Genomic DNA, 26,332 nt, shown 5'->3' with positions numbered 1-26,332 from the left:
TTTCTGACATATTTCACTCAACACCCTTGAGTTCCTTCCATTTTGCTCCATCTGGCAAACTCATCTTCTATTTATAATTGAATAATATTCCCTTGTGTATATACCATATCTTCCCATCCCCGTCATCTCTCAGTGGACATTTAGGTTGTTTCCTATTTTAACTATTATAAATAATGTTGTAACTCTTTGATAATGACTTCACATTGTTCAGATGGCTACCCAGAAGTAGAATTGCTGAATGTGGTAACTGTTTTAATTTTTTTGAGGAGGATCTATACTGCCTGATTACACAAGTTTTTATTCCCAGTAATATTGTGCAAGAGTTGCTTTTTTGACAAAGGTCTAAAGTCTCCATGGTGGAAAGAATAGACTGGAAATAACTGCTCTTTTAAAAGCAACTAAAAACAGTTGCTCATAGAATGATCCGACTCTTTGTCTATACAGTCCCAGGACTTTCTCAAAGAGTTTAAGAACTAAGGTTTGTCATACCAGAGAGAAAAGAATGGCAGGGAGCAAAAGGGACTGTGTTGAGCTGGCAACCGAATTCCCAAGCCACAATATTGTGAAATTCCTGGACGACCTTTGCTGACACATGTATGGGTGCAGATCCACACCAGGGCAATGGAAACTCTGCGCACTCAGACGTAGGGAATTTGGAAACCCACAGTTGGGATGATGGCATGGACATCAAAAACTCCCTTCCCTCTCCACTCATGGAAGAGATCAAAGAGAAGCCAGACTGAGCCAAGACTCCATGAAACAACCAACAGCACAAAGAATTTTAGAGTGAACTCAGAAATCCTTTGGGAAAGTAAACAAAGAGTGTACATAAATCCCAGCCCTGCAGAAGCAGCAGCTAAGGCAAGGTCATGGCAGCAGTTGTGTTTAATCAGCACATGTGTACCTGCTACACACAGCACTAACTTTGGGGAAAGTGCAGATTAATCCTAGAATGTGAGCCTGGTCACCTTGACCCTGTTGTTCCCACCTAGGAAGAGCCCTACCCTCAGAAGAAAGAAACAGGGAAGCAGGGAGTGAATCACCAGAGCATAGAATAGAGCTTGCTGTGGAACAAAAGAAGAGGTAGAAGTGACTGATGTCACCCCTTAAACTGAGTTCATGTATTAAAGCCGCAGAACCCCCCCCTCCTATAGCCACTCCAAACTGAGGAAAACTAAGATGGGGATAAAGAAAGCTAAGTCTCTAGTGCCCCAACAGCACTTACGCATGCACAGATAGTTATAATAAGGCAATATGCATACCTAGGAAGCAAATACCATCTCAACATAAGATAGAAAAGCAAAGTGAGGGCAGAAGTCTGTGAGAATAATATAAAGAAACTATAAATATAGAGAAACTTGATTACTTCAAAACAGTAACATTAAAAATGTTAATTGAACTATTGGAAGGTCATCCAAAGGCAGACAGGCAGGCACAAAATCTCAGAAAGGAAATCCAACAAGGAGAATTCTTCACTGAAGAGATTGAATTTAAAACAAGATTACAAAGGGATTCTGAATGAGATGTTGAAAAATTTAGAAAGCACTTTATAAAATTAAACAGGCTTAAGAATTTTATTTATAGAAGATTCAAATGAACATATTACACATTTTGAAGAAGAGATTCAAGACAAAGGGATAATGAAGAAACTATGAGAAATATTAGACTCTTGTTAGAAGCAGGACCATAAGAATGATAGGGATCCCAGAGAGGAAAGGAAAAGAGACAGGAGCAGAAAACTTATTCAAAAATTTGAGAACATATTAAACCTACAGACTGAGTTAAATATGGATGTCCAGGAAGCAGAGAGGACACCTAAATTTTTAAATATAAAAACAGACACATCATTGTCAAACTATCAAAAAAACAAAGATAATTAAAAAATATTGCAGCAAACAAGAAAAAAAATAAATAAATTGCAAGGCCCTGCAAATCAAGTTTACCCAGAATTCAGCCCAGACACTCGCCAGTCAAGAAGAGAATGAAAGAAAATATTCACAATCCTAAAAGAACTGCTGGCCAAGGATTCTGTATCCTGCAAAATTATCACATAAGTATGATGGTGTGATGAAGTTTTCTTAGACAAAGGGAATTAATAGAGTTTGCTATGACCAGATCCACCCTTAGGAGTTCCACAAGAAAAGGAAAACTCAAACACAAACTCCTGTGCAAAGTGGCAGTAGCAATGCAACAAGGAACTCATGAACAAGAATCCTATGAGTCGGCCCTCCCTGGTGGCGCAGCAGGTTAAAGCACTGCACTAAGAAGCTTAAGCCACTTCTGCATGAGTTCAATTCCCGCCTGCCCCGGAGGAGATCCACATGGCGTGGCAGACCTCTCCTGACCCGCCCACTACTCCCCTCAGCAGTGTGCTTCCTCGATCTGCCTGTTCTGCTCCCCACTCTATCTCTGTTGAATCCTCTCACCCTCCGCATCTCTGGCCTGTACCCCAGTTCTGTATGAATAAATAAATAAATCTTAAAAAAAAAAGAAGCCTGTGAGTCAATAGCAAAACACTAAGGGGGAGGCAGACATGGGAAGAACCTGTGTGGCTAAGTGGCAGAGAGTAGACAGCAGCTCACAAAAAACCTAAAATACAGAAATTTAAGTTCACTAACCAAAAATCCAGGATAGATACCCACATTCAAAGAATCAATGAAATTGGTAGAAATACTGAGGGAAGCATACAGAAAGAGCAGAGATAAGATAATGGGAAAAGAAACCATGGAAAAATAAAAAGCAAAAGCAAAATGACTGTTAATAAACAGTTTCTATCAATAATCAACTTGAATGTGAATGGTTGGAATTCACCAGTAAAAAGATACTGGCTAACATTGTGGGTGAAAAAATTCTGGCCATCAATACTTTGTGTACAGGAGATCCATTAAAAGTAAAGGACTAAAAGAAACAAAAAATAACAGGCAGCATACATGCTTATAGCTCAGAATAACTCAGAACTGCTCTTCTCACATCCAACAAGCTAGGCTTTCAACTGATAAGGTAATCAGGGATAAAGATGGACACTGTATAGTAATCTAAGGAGCAATCCACAAAGAAGAGATAGCAGTTATTAATATTTATGCTCCCATATTTAGAGATGCCTGATTGTATTAATCATCCAGTAACACTTCTAACACAACACATCAACTAAAGCACATCAGCATTGGAGACTTCAACATACCACTAACACAATGCAACAAATCATCCAGATAGAAAATTAACAGATAAACAAAGCTCTTACATGAAATGTTAGCACAGATGAATTTACTGGCTATTTATACAGTTCTCCACCCTAAAAGTATGAGTACACTTTCTCTATAATGTGCATGTAACATCCTCAATACCAAGACATAAAACAAGTCTCTGAAAATATATAAAAATAAAAATTATATCAAATATCATTACAGACCACAATGCTATAAAATTAGAATTAACCATAAAATGAATCCTGGAATAAACCAAAACATATGGAGACTAATCATATGCTTCTGAGCAAGTTTTGGATCAGTGAAGAAATAAGACATAAAAAAATATCTAGAGACCAATGAAAATGGAGAGACAGGCTACCAGCTCCTATAGGAGCCTTTAAAGGCATCCACATGGGAGGAGTTGGGGTGGGGTGGTCAAAAAGATATCAGTTGAACAATCAAACTCTGCCATTGAAGAAACTAGAACAGGTACAATGAAAGCTTCCAAAACAAGTAGAAGGAAAGCAATGATAAAAATTAGAGCGGAAATGAATGAAATAGAAAACACAAGACATCCAAGAGGTAAGTGAAACCAAAAGTTCTTTTGTTTAAAAAAAAAAAGCCCAAATTAATAGAATCATAAATGAAAAAGGTGATAGTAGAACAGATATTGCTGAAATACATAGTATCACAAAGAACTATCACAGAAGTCTCTATGCAAACAAATTGAACAGCCTAAAAGAAATGGACAAATTTTCTGACACATCCAACCTCCCAAAATTAAACCAGGATGATATAAACAACGTAAGCATCTAATCACAAATCCCGAAATTAAAGAGTATAAAAAGTCTCCTTAAGAACAAAAACTCAAGACTAGATGACTTCTTCAGTGAATTCTATCAAACCTTCAAAAAAGATCTCATACCAGTCCTACTCTAGCTCTTCAAAAAAATCAAAGAGGAGAGCAAACTGCCCAACATGTTCTATGATGCCAAAATTTCCCTGATCCCAAAACCAAACAAAAATGGTGGGGGAAAAAGAAAATTATAGATCAGTACCTCTGATGAACATAGGATGCAACATTCCTCAACAAAATCCTAACAAACTGAATAGAGCAACACATCAAGAAAATCATACACCACAAATTGGCTGCTTCCCTCGGAGTCAAGCCTGGTTCAACTTAATGCAAATCAGTCATTGTTACCCACCAGATCAAAACTATTTGAATGAGACAAAAAGACAAAATAGGTTTGATCATCTCAACAGATGCTGAAAAAGCATTTGACAGGATCCAACATCGCTTTCTGATAAAACTCTTAAAAAAAATGGGACCCACCTAAATATTATGAAATGTTGATATGACAGCTGCACAGTCATCCTCAGACTCATTAATGAAAAGCTTAAAATATTACCACTAAGATCAAGAACAAGAAAGTAATGCCTCCATCACCACTGTTATTTAACACACATTTTAGAAGTCCTAGCTGAAGCAATTAGGAGAAAAAAGACAAAAAGAATCACAATTGGAAAAGAAGTAAAACTCATTATTCATAGTGACATACTAATATTTTTAGAGAAACCAAAAGATTCTACCAAAAAAAAAAAAGAAAAAACCCTAGAAATAGTGAATGAATACAGTGAAATGGTAGGAATATAAAATCAGTACACAGAAATCATTTGTACATTTCTATATGGAAACTGTCTATCAGAAGAAAGAGATAATACAGTTCCATTTACAATCGTGCCAAAAAGATTGAAATATCTGGGAATAAACTTAATGAAGAAGATGAAGGACCTGTACTATGAGAAGTATAAAACTCTGTTAACAAAGAAATAAGAGGAAATGGAAAAATATACTGTACTCATGAATTAGAAGTATTAACATTATTAAAATGGCCATAATACTGCAAACAATTTAGAGACTTAATTCAGTACTTATTAAAAATACCAGTGACATTTTTTTTCTATTTATTTATGCATACAGAACTGGGGTACAGGCCAGAGGTGCAGGGGCGGCGAGAGGCTTCACCAGAGACAGAGTAGGGAGCAGAACAGGCAGATCGAGGAAGTACACTGCTGAGGGGAGCAGCGGGCTGGTCAGGAGAGGTCTGCCACGCCAGGTGGTCTCCTCCGGGGCAGGCGGGAATCGAACTCATGCGGACACGGCTTTAGCTTCTCAGTGCTGTACTTTAACCCGCTGTGCCACCAGGGAGGGCCACCAGTGACATTTTTAAGAAAACATAACAATTATCAAATTTATGTAGAACTACAAAAGGTCCTGAAGAGCTGAAACAGTCTTAAAAGAATAAAAATGTAGGTATCATACTTTGTGACTTCAAATCATATTATACAGCAACAGTTATCAAAGCAGTGAGTTATTAGAACAAAAACAGAAATTCAAACCAATGGAATAGTATAGAAATCCCAGACATGTATCCATATAAATATGGACAGTTAGTCTTCGATAAAGGAACCATGGCTATACAGTGGAGAAAAGTTAGCCTCTTTAATAAATGATACTGGGAAGCATGGATACCACTTGCAAAAAAAGTCAAGCATGACCCATAGTGAACATCATACACAGAAATTAATTCAAAGCGGTTTAAAAATTTAGACATAACAAAATCCTTAAAGTTCTTGAACAAAAGTATAGTGGGCATATATACAAAGTTATATTTACAACACAGGACATATATACAAAGTTATATTTAGGAATACAACCTAACAGCAAGGAAGATAAAAGCAAAGTAAACAAGTGGGATAACATCAAACTTAAAAGCTTTTATAACTCAAAAGAAACCACAAAAATGAAAGGGCAACCTCCAGATTAGGGTATTGATTAGTTTTCCGAAGGGTAAAAGAAGTAACTTTAAATAAAATATTGGTACAGTATTAAATAAAATATTTGTACAGTATTGAAAATGTTGCAGGTCTATAATATCCTGGTATGGGAAGGCCTCCAAAGTACATTATGATATTTGGAACACATATATAAAGCATAAAAAAATAGAGTAGCCTCCGTGGTGACGGGTGGCATTTAAGTCTCAGCACTATCACTACTACCTCCTACTTCCATCCCAGCCAGGGAGCTAACCCTTGTGAAGTACAACAGATCTCTCCTGTCTTGTCTGCTGGTCCCCTTAGCAACATTATTTCAGTAGATGCGGCTGCTCCGCTCCCCACTCTGGGTCTAGTGAATCCTCTCACTCCCCACACCTCTAGCCAGAGCTTTTCCCATGATACAATGTGATTTAACCCGCTTTAACCCGCTGTGCCACCAGGGAGGGCCCGATACAATGTGATTTTTGAGGGTCACTTGAAAGTATTTTTTCAGATGACTTCCAAATTAGGCGAAGTGATTGACTTAATAAATTTGAGCAGAAAATGCATTTAATTAAAAAATTAACTTTTTTTCCATATTCTTACCAACACTTGCTATTGCTTTTTTGTTATGTAAACTATTCTCACAGATGTGAGATGAAGCCTTGTGGTTTTGGTTTGCATTTACCAGTAATAATTGATGATAAACTGTTTTCTTGTACCTATAGGCCATCTATATGTCCTCTCTCAAAATATCTGTGTAGCTGTCTGTAGAGTCAGAATGTTCATTTTTTTAAAGATTTATTTATGCGTACAGAACCAGAGTTCAGGCCAGAGTTACAAGGGGGGAGAGGATTCACCAGAGACAGCATGGGGAGCAGAACAGGCTGATGGACTGAAATACACTGCTGAGGGGAGCAGCAGGCAAGACAGGAGAGGTCTGCCGCGACTTGGGAGTCATCTCCCTAGCCTGATACTGAAATTGTGCTGCAGTGGCTGCGATAGCTTCATAGTGCTGTGTTTTAACCCGTCGCACCACCAGGGAGCGCCCTGTTTATTTTTAAACTGGGTTTATTGTTATTGAGTTGCCTGAGTTTGGATACCTTGAATATCATCTTTATTGGATATATGTGTACAAATATCTCCGCCCATTCATAAAATTCTTACTAGATAAGAATTTAGATGTGTTTCTGATACTATAAGAAAAAACTTGAGTTTTGAGTATGATATTGGCTGTGGGTTTGTAGAATGTGGTCTTTATTACATTAAGTATGTTCCTTCTATTCCTGTTTTCTTAAGAGTTCTTGTTATAAATAGGCACTAATTTTGTCAAATGCTTTCTCTAGATCTATTGATAATGTTCATATCATTTTTGTTCTTCCATTTGTTGATATGGTGTGTTATAGCACATTAATTGATTTGCATACCTGCATCTCTGGAGTAAATCCCACTTGTTCATGGTGTATAATTCTTGACTATATTGTTCAATAATTTTGCTAGTAATTTGCTGACAATTTTTCCATCTATGTTAGTAGAGATTCTGGCCTCTTATTTTCTCTTTTGTGTGTGATGTCTTTGTCTGGTTTTGGTATCAGATCAAGGTAATGTTGATCTAATGTTGCTATCATAAAATGTGTTTGCAAGTATTTATTTTTCTTCAGTGTTTTGGAAGAGCTTGGAAAAGAGTAGGCTTAAGTTCCCTGAAGGTTTTGAATGTCCTGGGCCCTCTACTGTTTTTTAATGGTTATCTTCAAGATCACAACATGTGTATTTACCTTACTAAAAACTCATACTATTTGATGTTTCTACCACTTCCAGTCCAACATAAAGAAACCCTTAATTTTACTTACCCCATTAACTCCAATTCTTGTTTAGGTTTTTTATTTCTCTACATATTTCAAGCCATTGAAGATATATTATTGGTAGTGGTGTTTATATATTCAGTTTTCACTTTAGCTACCACCATATCTCACTTTAATTCCTAAATTTTCAGTCCTTTCTCTGGACTCAGAAGAACCTAGCAGTTCTTTTGGTATGGACCTAGTGCTAGTGGAATCTCTCAATATTTGCCTGGTTTTTGTTTGTTTGTTTTATCATTTTCATCATAGAAGGAATTTTTCACAGATTAAAGGACCCTGAGCTAGCAGTTACTGACTTCTGCATGTCACCAATTCCATTACCCTCTAGCTCATCATTTATGTAAAAAGTCAGTCCTGTTCTCTTATTGCTTCTGAGGAAGTGATATTTGTTTCTAATATGATATTTTTAACACTTTCTCTTTGTTTCTGTTTTTCAAGTCATTTTATGATGTTCCTAGTTGTTAGTTTCTTTTTATCTTACTCCTGGATCCTGTAGCTTATTAAGTTTTCATCTGTTTTGAAAACTTTTTGGCCATGATCTTCTCAAATACCTCTTCTAACTATTGTCACTCTTTTCCTCTCATGGAAGGACAGTTATACCTTTAATTAAAGTTATATCTTTAATTGTTTTTTTAATGTTTTCGTTTTAGAAATAAGCACGTTGTGGCCACTAGAACTGAAATTCAGCTTATATCCCATAAAGGAAAATGGGGGGAAGATGGCGTCCACTTTGTTTCCTCTCTTTCTGATCTTTTTATTTTTTCCTTTGCCACATGAGAAGTATAGTTGTAGTATTGAAATAGTACCAGAATTTACAGTGCTTATTGCCAGAGTAAACAAAGCATGAACCACTGATCTGGGTAGGCAATCACTCTGGGGAAAGGAAGACACTGGCTTTGAAATGGGTTATGTGCATTCAAATCCCGAGGCCTCACTATTCCATGACCATGAGCAAATTACTCCACTTTTCTGTGTTTAATTTTGCTATTTGTAAACTGTATATAAAGTATCTATTTCATAAAAAGGAGAGAATTAAAGTAAATCTTAACATAAAGCACTTTGAATATAACTGGGCCTGTAGTAACATTCAGTAAGGTTCATTGTTATCTTTGATTTTATTAATCCATCTGTTAATGCTCTGATATTCCCCTGTTCACCTAATACCCCCAAAACCATTTTAGTTGTTAACATCTACAAAGAAACAGCCCTAGAAAGATGATGTTGAGTGTTTGTATTTCAGTTCACGGAGGCTTATAGTAACATGGTGGCCATTCTCTACTTAGCACCCTTCACTACCATGGCTGTGCTGTGTCCTGGGTCTCTGGGGTCTTTGAGACCCTGGTTACTAACTCTCATTTTCTCCTTCAGTATGGAATGCTCCTTTACCAGAACTACAGAATCCCTCAGCAGAGGAAAGCCCTGCTCTCCCACTTCTCAACTCCTGTGGTAAGTAAAGGTGTGATTGGCAAAAGTCAAATTCCTTTTTAGCTGCTACGTCAGCAAATGCTGTAGATGTCCCGTTTCAGACAAGAGCACCACAAGAAGTACCATAGAGAGCATGTACATTTCAGAGAAGCCAGTGACTCCTGACATACTATTTCCAATTTTTTGTTGTCACCACTGTGACTTATAGCAGCAAATTTCTCCTGCCTTCTGTCTCCCATGCATCCATCATGGTGGCTTAGGTAGATGGCTCCATTTTTGTGCTCAGAAGCCATCAACAATGGGAGAATTGCCATCCCCGCCTTTGACTTTTGTGTCTTTCAGCTATGGCTTCCATGGGTACTGGTGACCTGCATGCTAGAGTCCTTCACTGGTGAGAAATAAGAGAGTATAATGACTCTTCTTGTCTCTCAGGATAGATTTTACTTACAAAGATACAAAAAACACTTCCTTCTCTCAAAATAAGGTCTTAAAGATTCTTTACCATCCTTTCCTATGAGTTGTCATGTTAAGCCACAGTCCATTCTTCTCTGAAATAACCTAACCTACTAAGAGAAGGACCAGATTGCTGGTGAGAAACTGGACTCTCCTTATCAGTCCTGTTTCTAATGTCTTACCCAGGATAGGCAGCATGTGAAGTGTGATAAGATTTACAGCCTCTCAGTCCTGCTGGCCTCAACCAGCACCTTTTGTAGATTATGAGAGGATTGAAAGTTTTTTGTTCTCCTTAAGAGAAAGCCCGTGAAGGGTTCTTCAGTCATTGAATTTCCAGCTGAATTAACCTTAGAGTTGGGAGGTGTGGAGAAGAGCAACCCAATCTCCCTTCTAGACCATCTGTATAATTGTTTCATGCAGGATTTGCCTTTGTGCTGCTATGTCTCATTCCCTTATATTTTATTCATTTACCTTTTTTTTTCCTTGAAATGAGAAGGTCCATTTTTTTTTAATTTTCTATTTTTTTAAATATATACATTATATCATCTTTCATTTTTGTAAAACATACAGTTTCCCTGTAAAATTTCCACCACCAATTCATCTGTGTATCATCACTATAGTCCTTTGTGCTCTTCCCAGCCCTGTCCTGGTCCTCCTCCCTCCTCCTTCACTATAGAATGCTCTTTTCTACAGTTGCCTGATGATTTTGATTTTTACATTATTATAGTTACTGTTTGTCTTTTTTTTCTAATCCCTTTTCTGTTTTCTCTACATTCCTCCTATCAGTGAGACCATTCTATATTTTTCTTTTTCTTTCTGGGAGCATAATCCCTTCTAGCTCCATCCATGTTGCTATGAAGGGCATGAGTTTATCCTTTTTGATTGCTGAGTAATATTTTATTTTGTAAACACACCACATCTTCTTGATCCCTTACTTTTTTTGAGATTTATTTGTGCATACAGAATTGTGGTACAGGGCAGAGGTGCAGGGGCTGAGAGGATTTACCAGAGACAGAGTGGGGAGCAGAACAGGCAGGTTAATTGACATGCACTGCTGAGGGGAGCAGCAGGTTAGTCAGGACAGATCTGCCATGACATGTGGGTCACCTCTCTGGCCGGGAATTGAACTCATGCTACACTTTAACTAATTGCGTTACCAGGGAAGGCACTGATCCTTTATATTTTAATAAACATGTGACCTTTCCTTTTCAGCGCAGTGTCTCTGAGAACTCCCTTGTGGCAATGGATTTTTCTGGGCAAACAGGACGAGTAATTGAGAATCCAGCTGAAGCTCAGAGTGCAGCCCTGGAGGAAGGTCATGCTTGGAGGGTAAGCCATGCCCGGTCTCACAGGAACAGGCCCCCTCCCAGTGGCATCCACAACCCTCAGATAAAAGGCTGTGTATGTGACTCTCAACTACTGGAAGTAGTTGGACTACTAGGCTCCTCCTAGTTCCTAGTATTAGCTACCCCTCTGTCCTTTTGTCCCCTGAGTTCTGTGTGAGGAGCAGGAAGGATCCTACTCTGACCTCTTGGCTTTCACAGGGCACCTGCCTGATGAGGCCAAGTCAGAGGCATTCACGTCGTGGCTCAACCACAGATGAGCTTGTAGCTTATCGCCATCTCTGAATACCACGTTCTTAATCTACCTGTAGGATGAATATCACCTAAATTTCAAGTTATTCTGAGATTTAGAGACAGTGTACCAAACATGAACCCACATCTGTAACTTAGAATGTGTTTCTATGTTTCAGGTTTTAAATGAGCAGGAAAGGTAAATAGACTAAGTTTGGAGACCTGTGAGTTCATTGAAAAGCTCATGCTCTTCTTGGATGTATCAGACATTTCATTAACTGTCTTCTGTGTGAGGAACAAGAGCTTCTCTTCCATGCTGGGGGTCATTCAAAATGCACATTTGTTTTTAACCCTTGAACCCTTAAGAGCTTATGTGACCTATAATTTCTTTGATATGTGTGGTCAGAGGCTAAGGTGACATTTCCTCAAGGTCAGGGCCCTATCATAGGAAGTCTCCCAACCCAGCCTCCCCCAAAAGTATGTGTATGTTGACTTGCTGTATCAGTCTGTCTGTAGTGGTAATGTGGGGATTTCTTTTGCAGAAGCGAAGCACACGGATGAATGTCCTAGGTAGCCAAAGTCCCCTCTACCCTTCTACCCTAAGTACAGGTAAACATGGCCTTGTATCTTTGTGTATACAAAAAATAAAAATGGCTTCCAGCCCTCCCTGAGCTTCAAAGTTGCTGGGCCCAGAGTGTACCATAAGAGGTACAACTGTGGGAGTTGGGGCCCATGCTGATGACAAGTTCTCTGTGATTTGGGGATGCTGCTCTGCACAGGGACCCAGATGCCCCCTCCTTGTCTCTCCTACAGTGATTCACAGGACACAGCACTGGTTCCACGGCAGGATCTCCAGGGAGGAGTCGCACAGGATCATTAAGCAGCAAGGGCTGGTTGATGGGTAAGAACCATACAGAAGTGCTGTTGTCTGCTAACACTTGAGTGTTCTAGGCTCTATCTGTTTAATTTCTTGGTGCTTCCGGTATGGGAGGTTGTCCTTATTAACACCATCTGAAGGAAAAGGAAATCTCAGCAGTGTCAGTTGTGCAGGCTGGCATAGCTAGTAAGTGGCAGAGGGATTGTGTTCCACTTCTATCCATACTCTATAACCATCCTCTGCCTCTTTGACAAGATTCAAACTGATGAGGAACTCAAGGTAGTCATTCTCAATTATTTAGTGGGGAAATGGAAAACAGTACCTTTTTTTGCCTGTAGCTTTTGATTTACACATTGTCATTTGGCTTTTGCTACCAAACTTTGGTGGGTTAAAATAACAAAGTTGTATCATTTCTTCTTTGGAATTGGTTGCTTGGCTCTTGTCTGCTAGACCAACTCAGTAACACTGACTAGGAGTGCTTCCCTGGTGACATTGGTGAAAGGGTGACTGGGCATGTTTCATCTACTCTATCTCTAGCCTCCCTTTGGACTTAGTCAACTCAGAAATGGTTCATTTCCTTGTCTGAGTGGCCCCACCCTGGATCTGCTGTAAAACAGCCCTTGGGAGCCACTAAACTAAAATTGTTGTTTTATAATGGAAATTTTCAAATTTACATCAGAAAAGTGTAATGAATCTCCTTTTACTTATCACCCAACTTCAACAATAGTCTGATCTTTTTTCTGTTTCATTCCCACGTTTTCCATCCCCTCCTTCCTTCTCTCCCTCCCTCCCTCCTGTTTTCTATTTGTTTGCCTTCTTCTGGACTCTTAGAGGAAATATCAGACTTCCTGAATCTTTACCTATAACTATATTGTAGTCTGTATTGGTGAAAAAATAAGTACATTTCATCAGATACCCTTTTTGAGTCAAAATTTTGACAAGGGATGAAAATTTGCATTTTTATCATTTATGCCAGTTAAAATTAGAGAACTAATTAATTAAACTTTTATGTTCCTTATTCTAGAAACTGCATATTTTCCTTCTTTTGTATTCTCATCAATTCCAATCAGAATTTTAGGCAGACAGTTTTCATTGAGGAATAAATAAATTAATAATAACACCCTGCTTTTGACACAGCTAGAATATCATTATTATACTTTACAAAATAATGATTCTCTAATAATCATCTAAAATCCAATCCATGTTCCAGTTTCCCAATTGCTGCAAAAATCAACAACAACAACAAAAACAAGTCCTTTATATTTTAGTTGGTTTTAATCAGAATCCTTTGGGTCCAAGTTGCATTAGATTGATAAACCTCTTAAGTCTCTCTAAACATAATAGTCTCCCCAGCCAGTCCATTTCTCTTTTCTCTTTCCTCATCTTTTGTTTGTTGAAAAAGAGGGCATTTACTAATTACATCTCTGTGGTTGCTTTTCATCTCTGCCTTCCATATTTCCTGTAAAAGGAACCTGGTCAGATTCAGGTTCACTTAGAAAGGCAGGAGTGCTGGGGTCTGTAGGGGTCTTTAGCAGTATTCCTGCCTCTGGGCTGCTTGTGTCCTGCTTTGTGATCTGCAGATTGGGGAGCAGCGGGGTTCATATGGTTGGCCCAGCCTTGCTCACAGAGCTTCCGTCCCCATCCATGGACTGGTTGGGCAGTTTTGCTAAATGTGCCCATGTTTTATATTTCACTGGGGGTTGCAGAAATGTTTTATGATTTTTATTCTGCCATCATTTTGCTAAAATTCTGTACCTTACATATATTTGGTTTCCTATAAAGGTACTGAATGCTTGATATTTCCCCTTTAATCAATTTTCAGAATAATGAATAGGTGTTTGCTAATGGCAAGTTAGATGTTTGGTAAACTTGCTATTCTTGGTACTCAATCTGCCTCTTACTGGCCACTGCGCCCTTTTTCCAGAGGTTCCTGAGTTCTCTGGACCCAACACTAATGGTATTTAATTCCTAGTGTGACAAGTTGCATCAGCACAGTGACATACTCTCTTGAGAGCTCAAGTCCTCCCTCGTAAAATGTGTAGCTTGTACACATCATCTTAAGTCTTTTCTGTCAGCAGTGCTAGGACATGTACTTTTCTTAAACTGAAAAATAAATCGTATTCACGAAAATCAAAGATTACAGGGATTTTACTTTTTAAATTTTATTGAGAAAATCTCTTTTCTCTTAGGCTGAAAATCTTACTAATGACATCATCTTAATTATTTTACATCACTAAATACTCATTTGCTTTATCCCACATACATCTTGAAATTACATATATTTCTTCAGTGAGACTACTTGCATTCACATTCCTGCAGTCCTTAAAGATGCATCCCAGACACATCAGATTAAAATATAATGGTTAAAATAATTCAGTTTCTGTGGTTCTATCTCCAAACGGTCACATAACCAGGTTCAGTTGTTTTAGTTTTTTGCAAATAGTTTTGATTTATTGTCTCTTTAGATTAATGCTGTTTTTTTGGTAAAACATTTTTGTAGTTCCAAAGTAAAAACTATGAAACAAAGCACTCTGTTAACTCTACTCTGCCCCAAAATAAGTTAATCATGTTATCAGTGTTTTATTTATACTACCAGTGTTTCTCTTGCCTTGTGTGGGCACATGACAAATAGATCTTTATACCCTCCAGCCAGAATCTTAACGGTATATTATATGGGTTTAGTTTTGTGCACCACCCCTATGGTCTGAACACCACATTAGTGTCTCAAGGCTGTGTCCTTGGGGCAACTTCTGAACGCTGGCCAGGCAAGCAGAACTCTCGACCCAAGGACAGGGAAGTGGGGAGGCCTCTGATTGCTGCATCCAGCTGGCGGGTCAGCTGGCAGTCATGTCCTCTCAGTGACCCACTCCCACGGCAGCAGTCCTGAGGGCTGCTCCACAGGAGGGTGTGGCTGCCTCATCGCCTCTCCCCAGCATCCAGGCATCCTTTGCCCCTGTATCTGTGTCCTTAGAAATGGGATTGTCAAGTACAAGGGCAAAAGTTTATCTAACATGCTGAGGTGCTCTTTCCCCTTAGTAAGGCACCACACGGTGACCCCCAGAAATTTGTGACTTATACACTTGTTTTGTCATGTTCCAGGTGACAATTCTGCCTCTTCAAGTTGAGAAGAAAATTGTAATTTGCATGCGCTGAAGGGACCTGAGCCTCTTCTTATTTGTTCAAGGGCCATTTATAATTCTTTTTGCCATTCTGAGATGTTTTGCCTAATGTTTTGTTATTTTAAGTTGTTAGCATATTTTTCCAGCTTGCCATGTCTTTGGACTTTGCTTATGGGATATACATTTTTTTGGCTTATACAAAAATGTTTAATATGAAATTCATATTGACACATGTATTTTCATTTTTGTCCCTTATCCTTTGGGATTTCTGAGTCACTTCAGTTGTCCCTACTCTTAAATTGTTAGGTGCTTATTCATGTTGCCTTTGTAACTTCTATTGTTTCTTTTCTTCTTCTCTTCCTTCTTTTTTGTTTGCTCAATTTTGTTTTTTGGAGCTCAGTTCCATATTGTAAAAATGGATCCCCTTTTTTATTTTATTGTTTCCCCTAGCTGTCTTTGACATGCCACCTTTGTCATAGCGTTGTCCCTTTTACACATTGGGAAGAATTCCTCTCCCAACTCCAAGAAAGTATGTTTACTCTCTGGATAGTTTCTGGCACGTCAGACACTTAAAATTCCTTTTGGTGACACTTGTTTAGGAGTGTGTGTGTGTGTGTGTGTGTGTGTGTGTGTGTGTGTGTGTGTTTCCAGGTCTTCGTTATCATTTCCAGTCCTTGAGTCTCATCAGAAGGAAGTCCTAGAATCTTTCAGTGCTGTCATAACCCATGTTGCCTGGTTCTAAAGAAGCCAGACTGGCTCACCCTTAGGTGACATCCCACTACCTGAAAAGCCCAGGTGGCAGCAGAGATGCCCCTTGGTACCTTGGCTGTTGCTGTCCCTCCCTGGGTCCAGAACCGTGAGGGTGGCACTGCCTCCCTAAGGTGCCACCTATTAGCGTGAGAAGGGAGTGGGGAAGAGTGTATGTGAAGGTTTCCCTGGTGATTCTGTGATAATGTCCAATCACTTTGTTTTGAAAGGGGCTTTCCTATGGTGGGGAGAGAAGGTGGATGACCATATTAGGTCCACTGAATTGTATGCACCTTCTTTTAAGACCACATTTGTCTTTCACCTTTCCCTAGAGTAGACCCCCAAGTGGCAGTTCCCATTTTTTCAGACTTGGTGAGGAGGTGAAGCTTTCCTCCTGATGCTGTCCACCTTGTTTACAAGCAGGAGCTTCTCTCTGGGGTCTTACTTAGCTTATCTCTTATGTTATAATTTTCAATCCTGATGTTAAACTGCCAGAGCTCTGGCAAAAACAAAAATAAAGATGATGAGACCAATTCAGGTGTCATCATAGTGATGCCCTATCTTCTACTAATTCCTGTATTTAGGCAGGAAATGTGTTGGAAAATTAGATAATCAATCTTTATCGATCCCTACAGGGGAAATGAAGGTAAGACAATTTAGAGGAAAGCAACAAAAACAACTTTGGAAGGCAGCGTGAGAAAGACAATATGTTATAAAACAGTACAGGATTCCTGGAACTGTGCCCACAGGTTATATTTGGAGGGGTCCCTCTTTTCGAGAGAAAGCAAAGATGGAGTAAACTGGGGACCTATTTTGAAGTCCTCAGTATCTAGGCAGCCCTCTGTGCAGGTCACCTGGTGTGCGTGTGTGTGCGCGTGTGTGCGTGTGTGTGTGCGTGCACTCACAGCCCACTCACCCTCTAGGGGTTCTGGCACAGCACCAAATTCATTGATTCCCTTCCCTCTTGCTGCCCACAGCCTACCCTAGAACCTGGAGGAGAATCTTCTCAAGGGGCAGATATAGCTGCCATCCCCTTTGCTAAAACCCCCCTGTGGTTTGTTTGTGGCTCCATCTCCAGCTGCTGCTGTGCTCTCACTTAGGGATCTGGCCCCAGCAGCCCCCCCATTCCTTGCCCACCTCGCCTTTCTTGAGTTCTGGCGGGGTCTCTCTCGGCTCAACATTGACTTTCCAGTGGTTGGCTGGAAGTCAGAACTTGAGTTCCTTGATGCTTTCTCTTCCCCTGGAGAGAAGGGTGCTGTTCTGACGCTACCACAGAATCACCACCAGAGCCCTAACAGTGTTCTTCAACCATGGAGCAAGCATGTTTGTAGACAGCCCTGACTTGGAATAAGATTTTTCAGCTTTACAGTGGTACAAAAGCAATGCACATTCTATTGATTGATATGGGTCTTCTGGTTTTAAATTTTGATCTTTTCCATGCTGGGTGCAGTACTGTCCTTTCTGTGATGCCAGGCAGTAGCACTTAGCGGCAGAGGCATGAGGTGAAAGCACCTGTACCATATAGTGGGCCATGTTGCCCGTGTTTTTTAGATACTGTTTTGTGTTTCAGTCTCTGATCATGTCTACAAAATGCCTATTTGAGATCATCAGTACTTCATTATAAAATGCTCTACAGTAGGTGATATACGTGTTCTGAGTTAGCTGAAACTATGATTAGGTTAGGTTTGTTAATTGCATTTTTGACTTGTAGCAAATTTGACTTATAAAGGGTTGGGGTTTATGTAACCCCAACTTCCTCATAAGTTATGGAAGATCTGTGCAGATATACTCAAAGTGAAACCACTAGTCCCATCTTTCTGCTATAGCCATGGTTTCTCCTTGGATTCTATTGGCAGTGTGACCTTGGGCATTTACTTCTCCCTGCCCCACTTCGCTCCACCACAAGACAGATGGACAGCAAAGGTCATTGTGAGGCACCTCAGCCCAGACTGCTGCTTACTCTGATTGCTGTCAGCCTTGGGCATGGGCCCTTTGCTCTTCCATGATTTGACTTGTGAACATGCTCTGAGCCACCCCTACACCTCATTTCAATCCTTAATAAAGTTGAGGACTTACCTGGCCCTGCTGGTCTCTTTTCTGTGCTGTGTTCTTGGTTTATCAGCCTGTGTGGCATGTTCAGGTCAGTGGGCCTCATCTCTTTCTCATAACAAAATCTCTGCAGTGTGCCTTCATCCTGTGCTAAGGTAGATTGCCTGCCCTTGTCAGTTCACTGCCAACACCCTTCCTCTTCCCCTCCCCAGTCTCCTGACAGGAAAATGACCAAGTCAAGGTGGAGAAGGCAAATCACCCCCACTCACGGCACCAATGAAGGGATCTCGCTGCTCCTAAGCCATGCACTTTTCATCCCGTAGGCCTCTCCATATTAAAAATCGTTTCAAGTAGACACCCTTTGGGCATTACCTGTGTTGTACCCAAGCCTTTGGGGTAACCTTTGGATTCCCCAAGGCTATACTCCCAAACTCACAGGCAGACATAGCAGTGTCACTGGCCCTGCTGCCTGCAGCTGCCTCATGGCAGGAAGAAACAGCAGGGAGGTAAATAAGGTAATGTGAGAAAAGAACACTCACAAATTTTCCTCTAGTGAAAGGAGTTCTGCAAACTGCTGGGGTTATGCCAATAATTATAGCTTATTTGCAATGAAACAACATGGCTGAGGTAAAGATTTTTGGAGGTGAGTGAAGAACCTGATGAAGAAGATTTGCTCAGGAGACAGCCAGGGCCTTCACACCAGCCTATGCTTTGACAGGACATCCCTCGCAGCGGCAAGTCCAGTGTGAGTGTCCTCACACTGCAAGTCCTCGCTGGTGGCTTCCTCCTAGAGTATTCTGAAGAGCCCACATTCTTGAAATGCTGTTGTAAAGGGGTCATGTAGGATTGGCAATCTCTTTGCTAAAGCCCCTTGGGAAGCCAGTTTGATTATTCACGTTATAAAAGCTCTGAGAAGACCTGCAGTAAAAAACACTGCAATTGTGCACATTATAATGACTCTTAGAAGACCTGAGTAAAATTAAACTTCTTTACCTTCCTAACACAGTGTTTTCCAGCTTTCTGCAATTGCTTTTCATATTAACATTGCAGTTTAGAAATTGATAATTCAGCTGGACCCATTCCTTTTAAGTATGTGGCCTCTCATGCCGTTTTCCTTTGTGACTTGAATCAGGAATTCGAATTAATTTTCTTCTTCCTTTCTACTGTACACCTGTCTGTCTTACCAGCTAAGTCAGTAAAGTGGTATGAGAATAATGTAATGAACTCCTGAATATATTTTATCGAGTACCCCAGTGTGACATTGTCTTTATCTTTCTCCTTTCTCGCTCCCACCCATGCTTCCTCCTCTTCCCTCTTAGCCATTTGGGAATATGTTGTGGCATGATGCCCTTTGACACCAATTATTTTAATTTAAAATTTCTAACAAAGACTTTCTTACATAATCACAGCACCACTATAAAAGTAAGAAAATTAAGATAAATGTATTTCCATCATCTAATATACACATTTACTCAGTTTTTCCCAGTGGTCTTAATTCTATCTTCATACAAAAGGAAAAGGTTAATCCTATATTGTCTTCCTGCCAGCATGTTTCTTTAGTCTTCCTGCCTCTCAGCAACAGTTGTTGTCAGTCGAGGCACTGTGGAGTGTGGAGTTTGGCAAGTTCACTCTGCTTCAGTTCAAGTTATAACTTTATGACACTAGCACACAGAGGTGAGGTTGAGAGGTCATTGAATATTGGTTGAATTCTTGATAAAGGACATATATACCAGGTTTCTCTATTATAGTATTACTGTCTTTCCCATTGTAGTAAACATTAGGCAGAAAATTTTGAGAGCTAATGAAAATATTCTCATCCAACTTTCATCTGCTGATCTGTTAGCATCCTTTGGCGATCTCCTTACCAATGGAAATCTGTGATGATTGCCAAACAGTGATTTTCTAATTCAACTTTTTCCCTACTGATTTAGCTGGAATTCTACCCTCAGAGCATTTTCTCTCCTTTATTAATTTATGTCTTTCTTTTCTTTTTTTAAATAACACCAACAAAGACTTAATGCATCCCCGTTTTGGCTGAACTGCCTTCAGGGTCATCATTCTTTGACTCAGTCAAATCCCTACAGGGGCTTAATGTTCTCAAAGGAAATGACATTCACAAACCATAGTCAGGGTGCAAGGGAGAAGCTGCCACCACAGGCCTTGCTGAATCATCTGGCGTCAGTCCTCTCTTACCAGACAGAGCAGGGGTGTGTATGTATGCATTTGTAAATATACATACATTAAATCTGGATTTTAAAATTAATAATCACTTCATTATTTTCCATTCTTCAGACTTTTTCTCCTCCGTGATAGTCAGAGTAATCCAAAGGCATTTGTCCTAACACTCTGTCATCATCAGAAGATTAAAAACTTTCAGATTTTACCTGTAAGTATTGACAGTCTCATATGTTTGTTTTCTGGTTTCAGTCATTAATGTGATTTTCAGGTTACAAATTATCAAGATTGCAAGACTGTGTTCATTAAATAGCTGACAGTTCCAAGTTCACAGGTGAGTTGCCTTGAGCCTTTATTGAGGGGGTTGTTCTTTAAAACTGAGAATAACATTTTCCTAGAAATAATACTGAAAATGGTAGTGTTTTTGCTGAGCCCTACCCACTCACCTGTCTGACTTACAGTTGCAGGTGACAGGGCACCTGGTGGGAAAAAGCAAGGTTAGATAAAGGGTGGTACTGAGGGCTGTGAGCCCAGGAGCTGGGGGCCAGGAACACAGGTGGCAAACGAAGGTAGGTGTTGGGATTTTACTACTAATTTTTATTATTAGATTATAGAATGTAAATTAATTCCCTCTTTAATGTGCTGAAGCTCACATACTAGTCTTAATTTGCAGATAGTGGAGATGATTGTCCCTCCAAGAATTCCCAGCTTAGTTGTGAATAAGATACACAAAATTAATATCAAAGGCTTTATGTTTCTATAACCTACAATTTGTAGATTAGTGCTAACTTTCATGAACTATTTCCTGACAAAACTTAACCCAGGAAGTACTGCCAGATATTTGCCTCTCACTGAGATCCATTCTGTTCATTTACAAAATGAAGCTCTGTGTATTTTGACGTAACTGAATATATCTGTTTCATGTGATCGAACCTATTTTTGTTCAATATTTATTTATTTGTGCGTATAGAATTGGGGTACAGGCCAGAGGTGCAGGGGCGGTGAAAGGATTCACTAGAGACAGAGTGGGGAACAGAACGAGCAGATTGACGAAGTCCACTGCTGAGGGGAGCAGCAGGCAGGTCAAGAGAGGTCTGATGCCATGTGGATCAGCTCCGGGGCGGGAATCGAACTCATGCTGAAGTGGCTTTATCTTCTTAGTGCTGTACTTCAACCCGCTGCGCCACTGAGAGGGCCTGAACCTACTTTTTGGGTGTATATGAGCCCATCCATTCCTGAGATAGGGCGAGGCAGCCTGCTGAGCACTGTGTGTTTTGCATGGGCTTCCTGCTGTCACCCATGACCCTCAGCAACAGCTTTCAGGGGCTTACTGTGGACTAGACCAGAGGACAGTCTTAATTTGTTTTCTGCATGGCCTCTTGACACCACTGTTACTATTTCTTACCCTTAATGAAAAGCATTTTATAGTAGGCAGAGTATGTAATCCCATTTTCCCAAGTCACCCCCAGTCCTAGGAGTGCCCTAGGGACTCTAATATGAGACTTACAACAAGATTGTAGCTATAGTGACTGAAAACTAACCACCAGTGGTGCTGTGACTCCAGCAGTTTTGGGATTAAGAAGAGATTGTTAAGATTATTAGTTTAAAATGCTTTATAACTACTTTCTCCAGTGAACAGCATAAAATGACTATCCTGTTCTAATCTGTATTGCAGTCATTGAACTTAAAATCCATTGAGTTAAAATAGCTTATAGGGGCCTTCCCTGGACAGCAGGTTAAAGCACAGCACAAAGAAGCTTAAGCCACTTCCGCATGAGTTCGATTCCTGCCTGCCCCGGAGGAGATCCACTTGACCAGGCAGACCTCTCCTGACCCGCCCGTTGCTCCCCTCAGCAGTGTACTTTCTCGATCTGCCTGTTCTGTACCCCACTTTGTCTCTGGTGAATCCGCTCATCCTCCTCATCTCTGGCCTGTACCCCAGTTCTGTACTAATAAATAAATAAATCTTTAAAAAAAATAGTTTGTAGGAAAATCATTCATTCTTTCTGGAGATGACGTGGAGTATTTTAATACAGATAGCTACCAATTATTCCAGAATCCGAGATAGTTGCTTTCCCTACATAATCTAATTAATGCCTTAAGTAGTTCCAGTAATCCAGTCCAGCATTTTCTTCATGATGGAGCAGTGTGTGCCTGGGGACCTAAAGAGGAAGTTGCCCCTGATCCTGCACTAGTACTCAGGGCTGGGCGTGCTGTGTGCTTAGATACCACAGTGCCAGTGGTCACCCTCAACCTCACCAGCTGGGTGAGCTTCTGAGAAGAGAGCTTTTTCCCAGACCACCTCAGCAGTCAGGGGCCAGCTGTGCCCAGCACACAGTAGGGATTTGGCAGCACCCAGCTCCCCCCATGTCTTCTCTCTCACCTCGCTGACTTTCCATGTCTCCCTTAGGAGCCTATTCAATATTAGCTGGCAGAGCTATCCCAACCATGCACTCCACTTTGCCCCCTGTGGTATGACCTCTAACTTGGCAAGTGTTCTTATGTCTCTCTAGTGTGAGGATGATGGGCAGATGTTCTTCAGCCTTGATGATGGGAACACCAAATTCTCTGACCTGATCCAGCTTGTTGACTTTTACCAGCTAAACAAAGGAATCCTGCCTTGCAAGCTCAAGCACCACTGCATCCGAGTGGCCTTATGATCTCAAATTTACTCTTGACTAAAGACTAGAGGAAGTTGACACTGGAATGAAGTAGAGGTCTGTGCATTGGTTAAGAACACACATCTTTTCTGCATCTTCGGATATGGAGGAGCAAGATGGGTTCATTTGATGCCAATTGATCCAAGATTGACTAGTTTGTTGGACTTGACGATTTGCTGCTGCAGCTCCAGCAGGATCGCTTCTTCCACACTAGCCAAATCAGAGAGGGCATGACAGAGCAAATACAAATTTGAGAATAAACTAGAATGACCATCTTGACTGGGCTACATAGGAACAAGATCAAGAGAGAAGTCATTGGAAATGAACTCTTGCCCTGGAATAATCTTGACAATTAAAACTGATATGTTTACTTTTTGTATCGATTACTTTTTTGCACTCCTTTGTTTTCAACATTGTATTCAGCCTACAGTGGGGGGTGTGGCTTTTCAGTGCTTACAAGAAATGAAGACAGTTGGATTGGGCGGACTTCAGGGACCCCACATATTTCTCAGATCATGGTCTCCACCTTCTGAAAGTTGCCAGAGGTGGATTCAACTCCCAAATAACAAAGCACCCCCAATATACTTGAAGAGTTTCTTTTAAAATAAAAGGTGTCACCTGTGGTAGGCATTCGGCATGGCATGTGGATACCTTGGGTCTGTGGATCACTTTTCTATGCACAGATGTCCCATACTTTTGGTGTTAGGATGTCTGGTCTTCTTTGGAAAACTCACTGTCCTACAACATGGCAGAGTTGAGTTACCTCACTCCAACTTAATGCAGGCCAACCTGCTTGAGACACACCTGGTGCCCACTCTCTGCCATCAGTGATGCCACATTGCCCACCTGGGTGTACTTTCAGACTGTTCTGGGACGATCACTGCCTTATCCCCTTTAGTAACATGAGTCCGTTCATGGCTGTTTTCCCTCAGGGGACTAAAGAATCTAAAAAGAAAAGGGTACCTTGTTGGTTGGCTTCTTTCCATGTCCCCTGTGTTCTATGGTGATAGAGACAGAAATATTGGAAAGGGCACATCTGTAGCCCTGTATTAAAAGGTCTTTGCTTGATAACCTCCGTCCTGCTGAAAACCTCCATTTGCCAGCAGATGAGACAGCTAGAGGCTCCTCTTCTGTTGGCTTATGATCACAAGTACCTCACAGCAGTGTGGACATTGAAAAGTGTTATTAACACATCACTGCTTCCCACTCCAGGAATTGAGTCAGGTGGGGACTTGAGTTGTTACCCCAGTCTCTTCTTCCTGTCCCTTAGCTGAGTTATCAGGTGTGAGAGGGGCTATGTCTTTACCTTTGATCTCTGCAAAGCAGGAAGGACTCCCTTGACAGAGATTACTGTGGTGAGAAATGATTTCCTTTCCTGAGATCACAGTTGTCACATTGGCCCCCGGAGAAGTGTGTTAACCACTGGATTGTCTAAATTCCCATCAGCCGTAGTGCCCCCCAAGGAACATACACATGTTGTAGGTTAGAACTGTCATAACGGCTTCAGTGACATATATCTGCTGTAAGTCTATGATATAGAAACACTGTATTTTAGTTTACAGACCACACTAGCTTTCCATGAAATGTCTACTTATACAAATGAAGAATTTTTTATAAAATGTGTTTTTAACCATAATGCTCAGTTGCATTTTCTTCCTTTCATAGCCAGTTTAATCTTGGAAACCATTGACCATTAGGTCATTCTCAAATTCAAGCCTGGCCATGTGCTTCACTGAACTTCACTTTATAAGACTGACACTTTAGTGACCTTTTTTCTCTTCACTGGTTGGAAGCAAAACCTTTAAAAAAAAAAAAAAAAAAGATTTCTTTTTTTCTGTTTACACAGACCAATCTCCAGCAGTGAGATGAGACTCTTGTGCCCTCTCTGATAGACAGCTAGTACTGCAGTATTTCATATTTATAGATATGCTTTTTATTTAAAAAGAGAAAAGCTTAACTCTGACTCACAGTTTTTTATGTAGCTGGTTCAATATAGTCTTTTGTACCTTCCAGCCGAAGTAATTGTTGGAGCGTGTAAACTTCCCACAGCCCCCACAGCCACCCACAGCCACCCTTGTGCAGGGCTGCAGGGCATTCCATCCCAAACAGCCGTCCATCCTGGCACAGGCATCAGCCCAGCCAAGGGGCTGAAGGACATTCGACTTTTATTTTTGTATTTAAATGACATGAATGTAAATGGGACAGCTCAGGGTCGTTTTGGAGCCTGTTGACTTTTTATCTCTGCCTGTGATTTTCTTTTCTAAGTAAAAACTCCACATAGCAGTCTGGACTAATTTGAGAGGGAAAATGCCAAAATGTCTGGGTATTAGATTTTAATAGGTGATCTCTGTACCTTAGGTGTTAGAATTCCAGAACTTCTTGTTTGTTTGTTTGCTAAATCCTGAAGAAATATGTGCCTCAGTCTAGGTGTTTTGTCTTCTGTTTTCTGCACTTAACACCTGGCAGTTTGAGTAAGCAGCACTCAGCCAGGGGTGAGGCTGGTATGTCAGTGCAGCTGCAGTGCCCATGTGAATGTGTGCAGCGAATGCAGGGGGTGTTAACTTCAGAGACAAAACCTTTATTCCATGTGCTCTGCTCTGCTTTATTCTGTACATAGCTCTTTGACTTGTGTACTTAATTGTAAACTTTCAAGTATTTTTGTACAAATAAGGGAATGATGTCTGTTTCTTGTAACTAGAAATAAACATGAATACAGTGTTCTTCATTTTCTAGTGCATATACTGTCTGTTTATATATTTTAAAATACTCTGGTAAAAATAAAAAAAAAAACATTAAAAACCTTTGGAAATGATTTATAATATTAGCATTGTACTTCTCCCCACTGGTCATAAGCTAAGGAAAAAATAAGTTGCTGTGGTGTGTACAAGCCTGCTGGCTCCAAAGTGCTGGTGCTTTCAGCCGTCCTGCTGGGCAGGCTGACTGCCATCTGTAGCCAGCCTCTTCTCCCTGCACCTCCAGCACCAGAATCGCAAAACTCACAGTGTTTCAAAGGATCACATCTTTATTCAGCATTAGTAGTATCTCAAGAAAGTCATAAAAGTTATCATTTGGAAATCCAGTGCATTTTTTTTCGTGGGACAATTAAAAAAAAGTGGCAAGGAGGAGAGTTTTCCAGTCAAATGAGATATTGAAAGGAAGCTTAAGAGAACAGATGCCCTATGTCTGTTTCCCAGAACTGTACCTGGGGACCCTGATGTATGATTTACCTGCGCCTGCCTTACCTTCAGCCCCACCTCAGGCAGAGAGTATGAGTAATATTATCACACGTCAACTTTCCAGACCAACAGAAATATACCTCTGGCATTTTGTTAACTGTCATTTATTTTTAAATTATGAAAATAGGGTTTTTGGTAATTCAGCTCTCT

General features: G+C 40.3%; 1 protein-coding gene across 3 annotated transcripts in view; it reads left to right on the top strand.

The window, feature by feature from the left end:
- The window catches only part of GRB10 (growth factor receptor-bound protein 10), a 152,607-nt gene extending 126,860 nt beyond the window's left edge, over positions 1-25,747 (top strand). For 2 of the 3 annotated variants that reach the window (XM_012733955.1, XM_004694509.2), the window contains exons 12-17: positions 9,236-9,313; positions 10,958-11,074; positions 11,862-11,928; positions 12,133-12,220; positions 20,404-20,497; positions 22,800-23,316. In XM_012733955.1, coding sequence (XP_012589409.1) covers positions 9,236-9,313; positions 10,958-11,074; positions 11,862-11,928; positions 12,133-12,220; positions 20,404-20,497; positions 22,800-22,946 — 591 coding nt within the window. In that variant the 3' untranslated portion in view covers positions 22,947-23,316. Of the gene's footprint in view, positions 1-9,235; positions 9,314-10,957; positions 11,075-11,861; positions 11,929-12,132; positions 12,221-20,403; positions 20,498-22,799 lie in introns of all 3 variants that reach the window. The other variant, XM_012733956.1, reaches the window with a different exon arrangement.
- Positions 25,748-26,332: the final 585 nt, after the last annotated feature.

This window comes from Condylura cristata, unplaced genomic scaffold (assembly GCF_000260355.1).
Source record: "Condylura cristata isolate star-nosed mole 26May11 unplaced genomic scaffold, ConCri1.0 scaffold00044, whole genome shotgun sequence".
Lineage (NCBI taxonomy): Eukaryota > Metazoa > Chordata > Mammalia > Eulipotyphla > Talpidae > Condylura > Condylura cristata.
The sequence above is the reverse complement of the archived record's forward strand: the minus strand, read 5'-3'. Positions and strand labels throughout refer to the sequence as shown.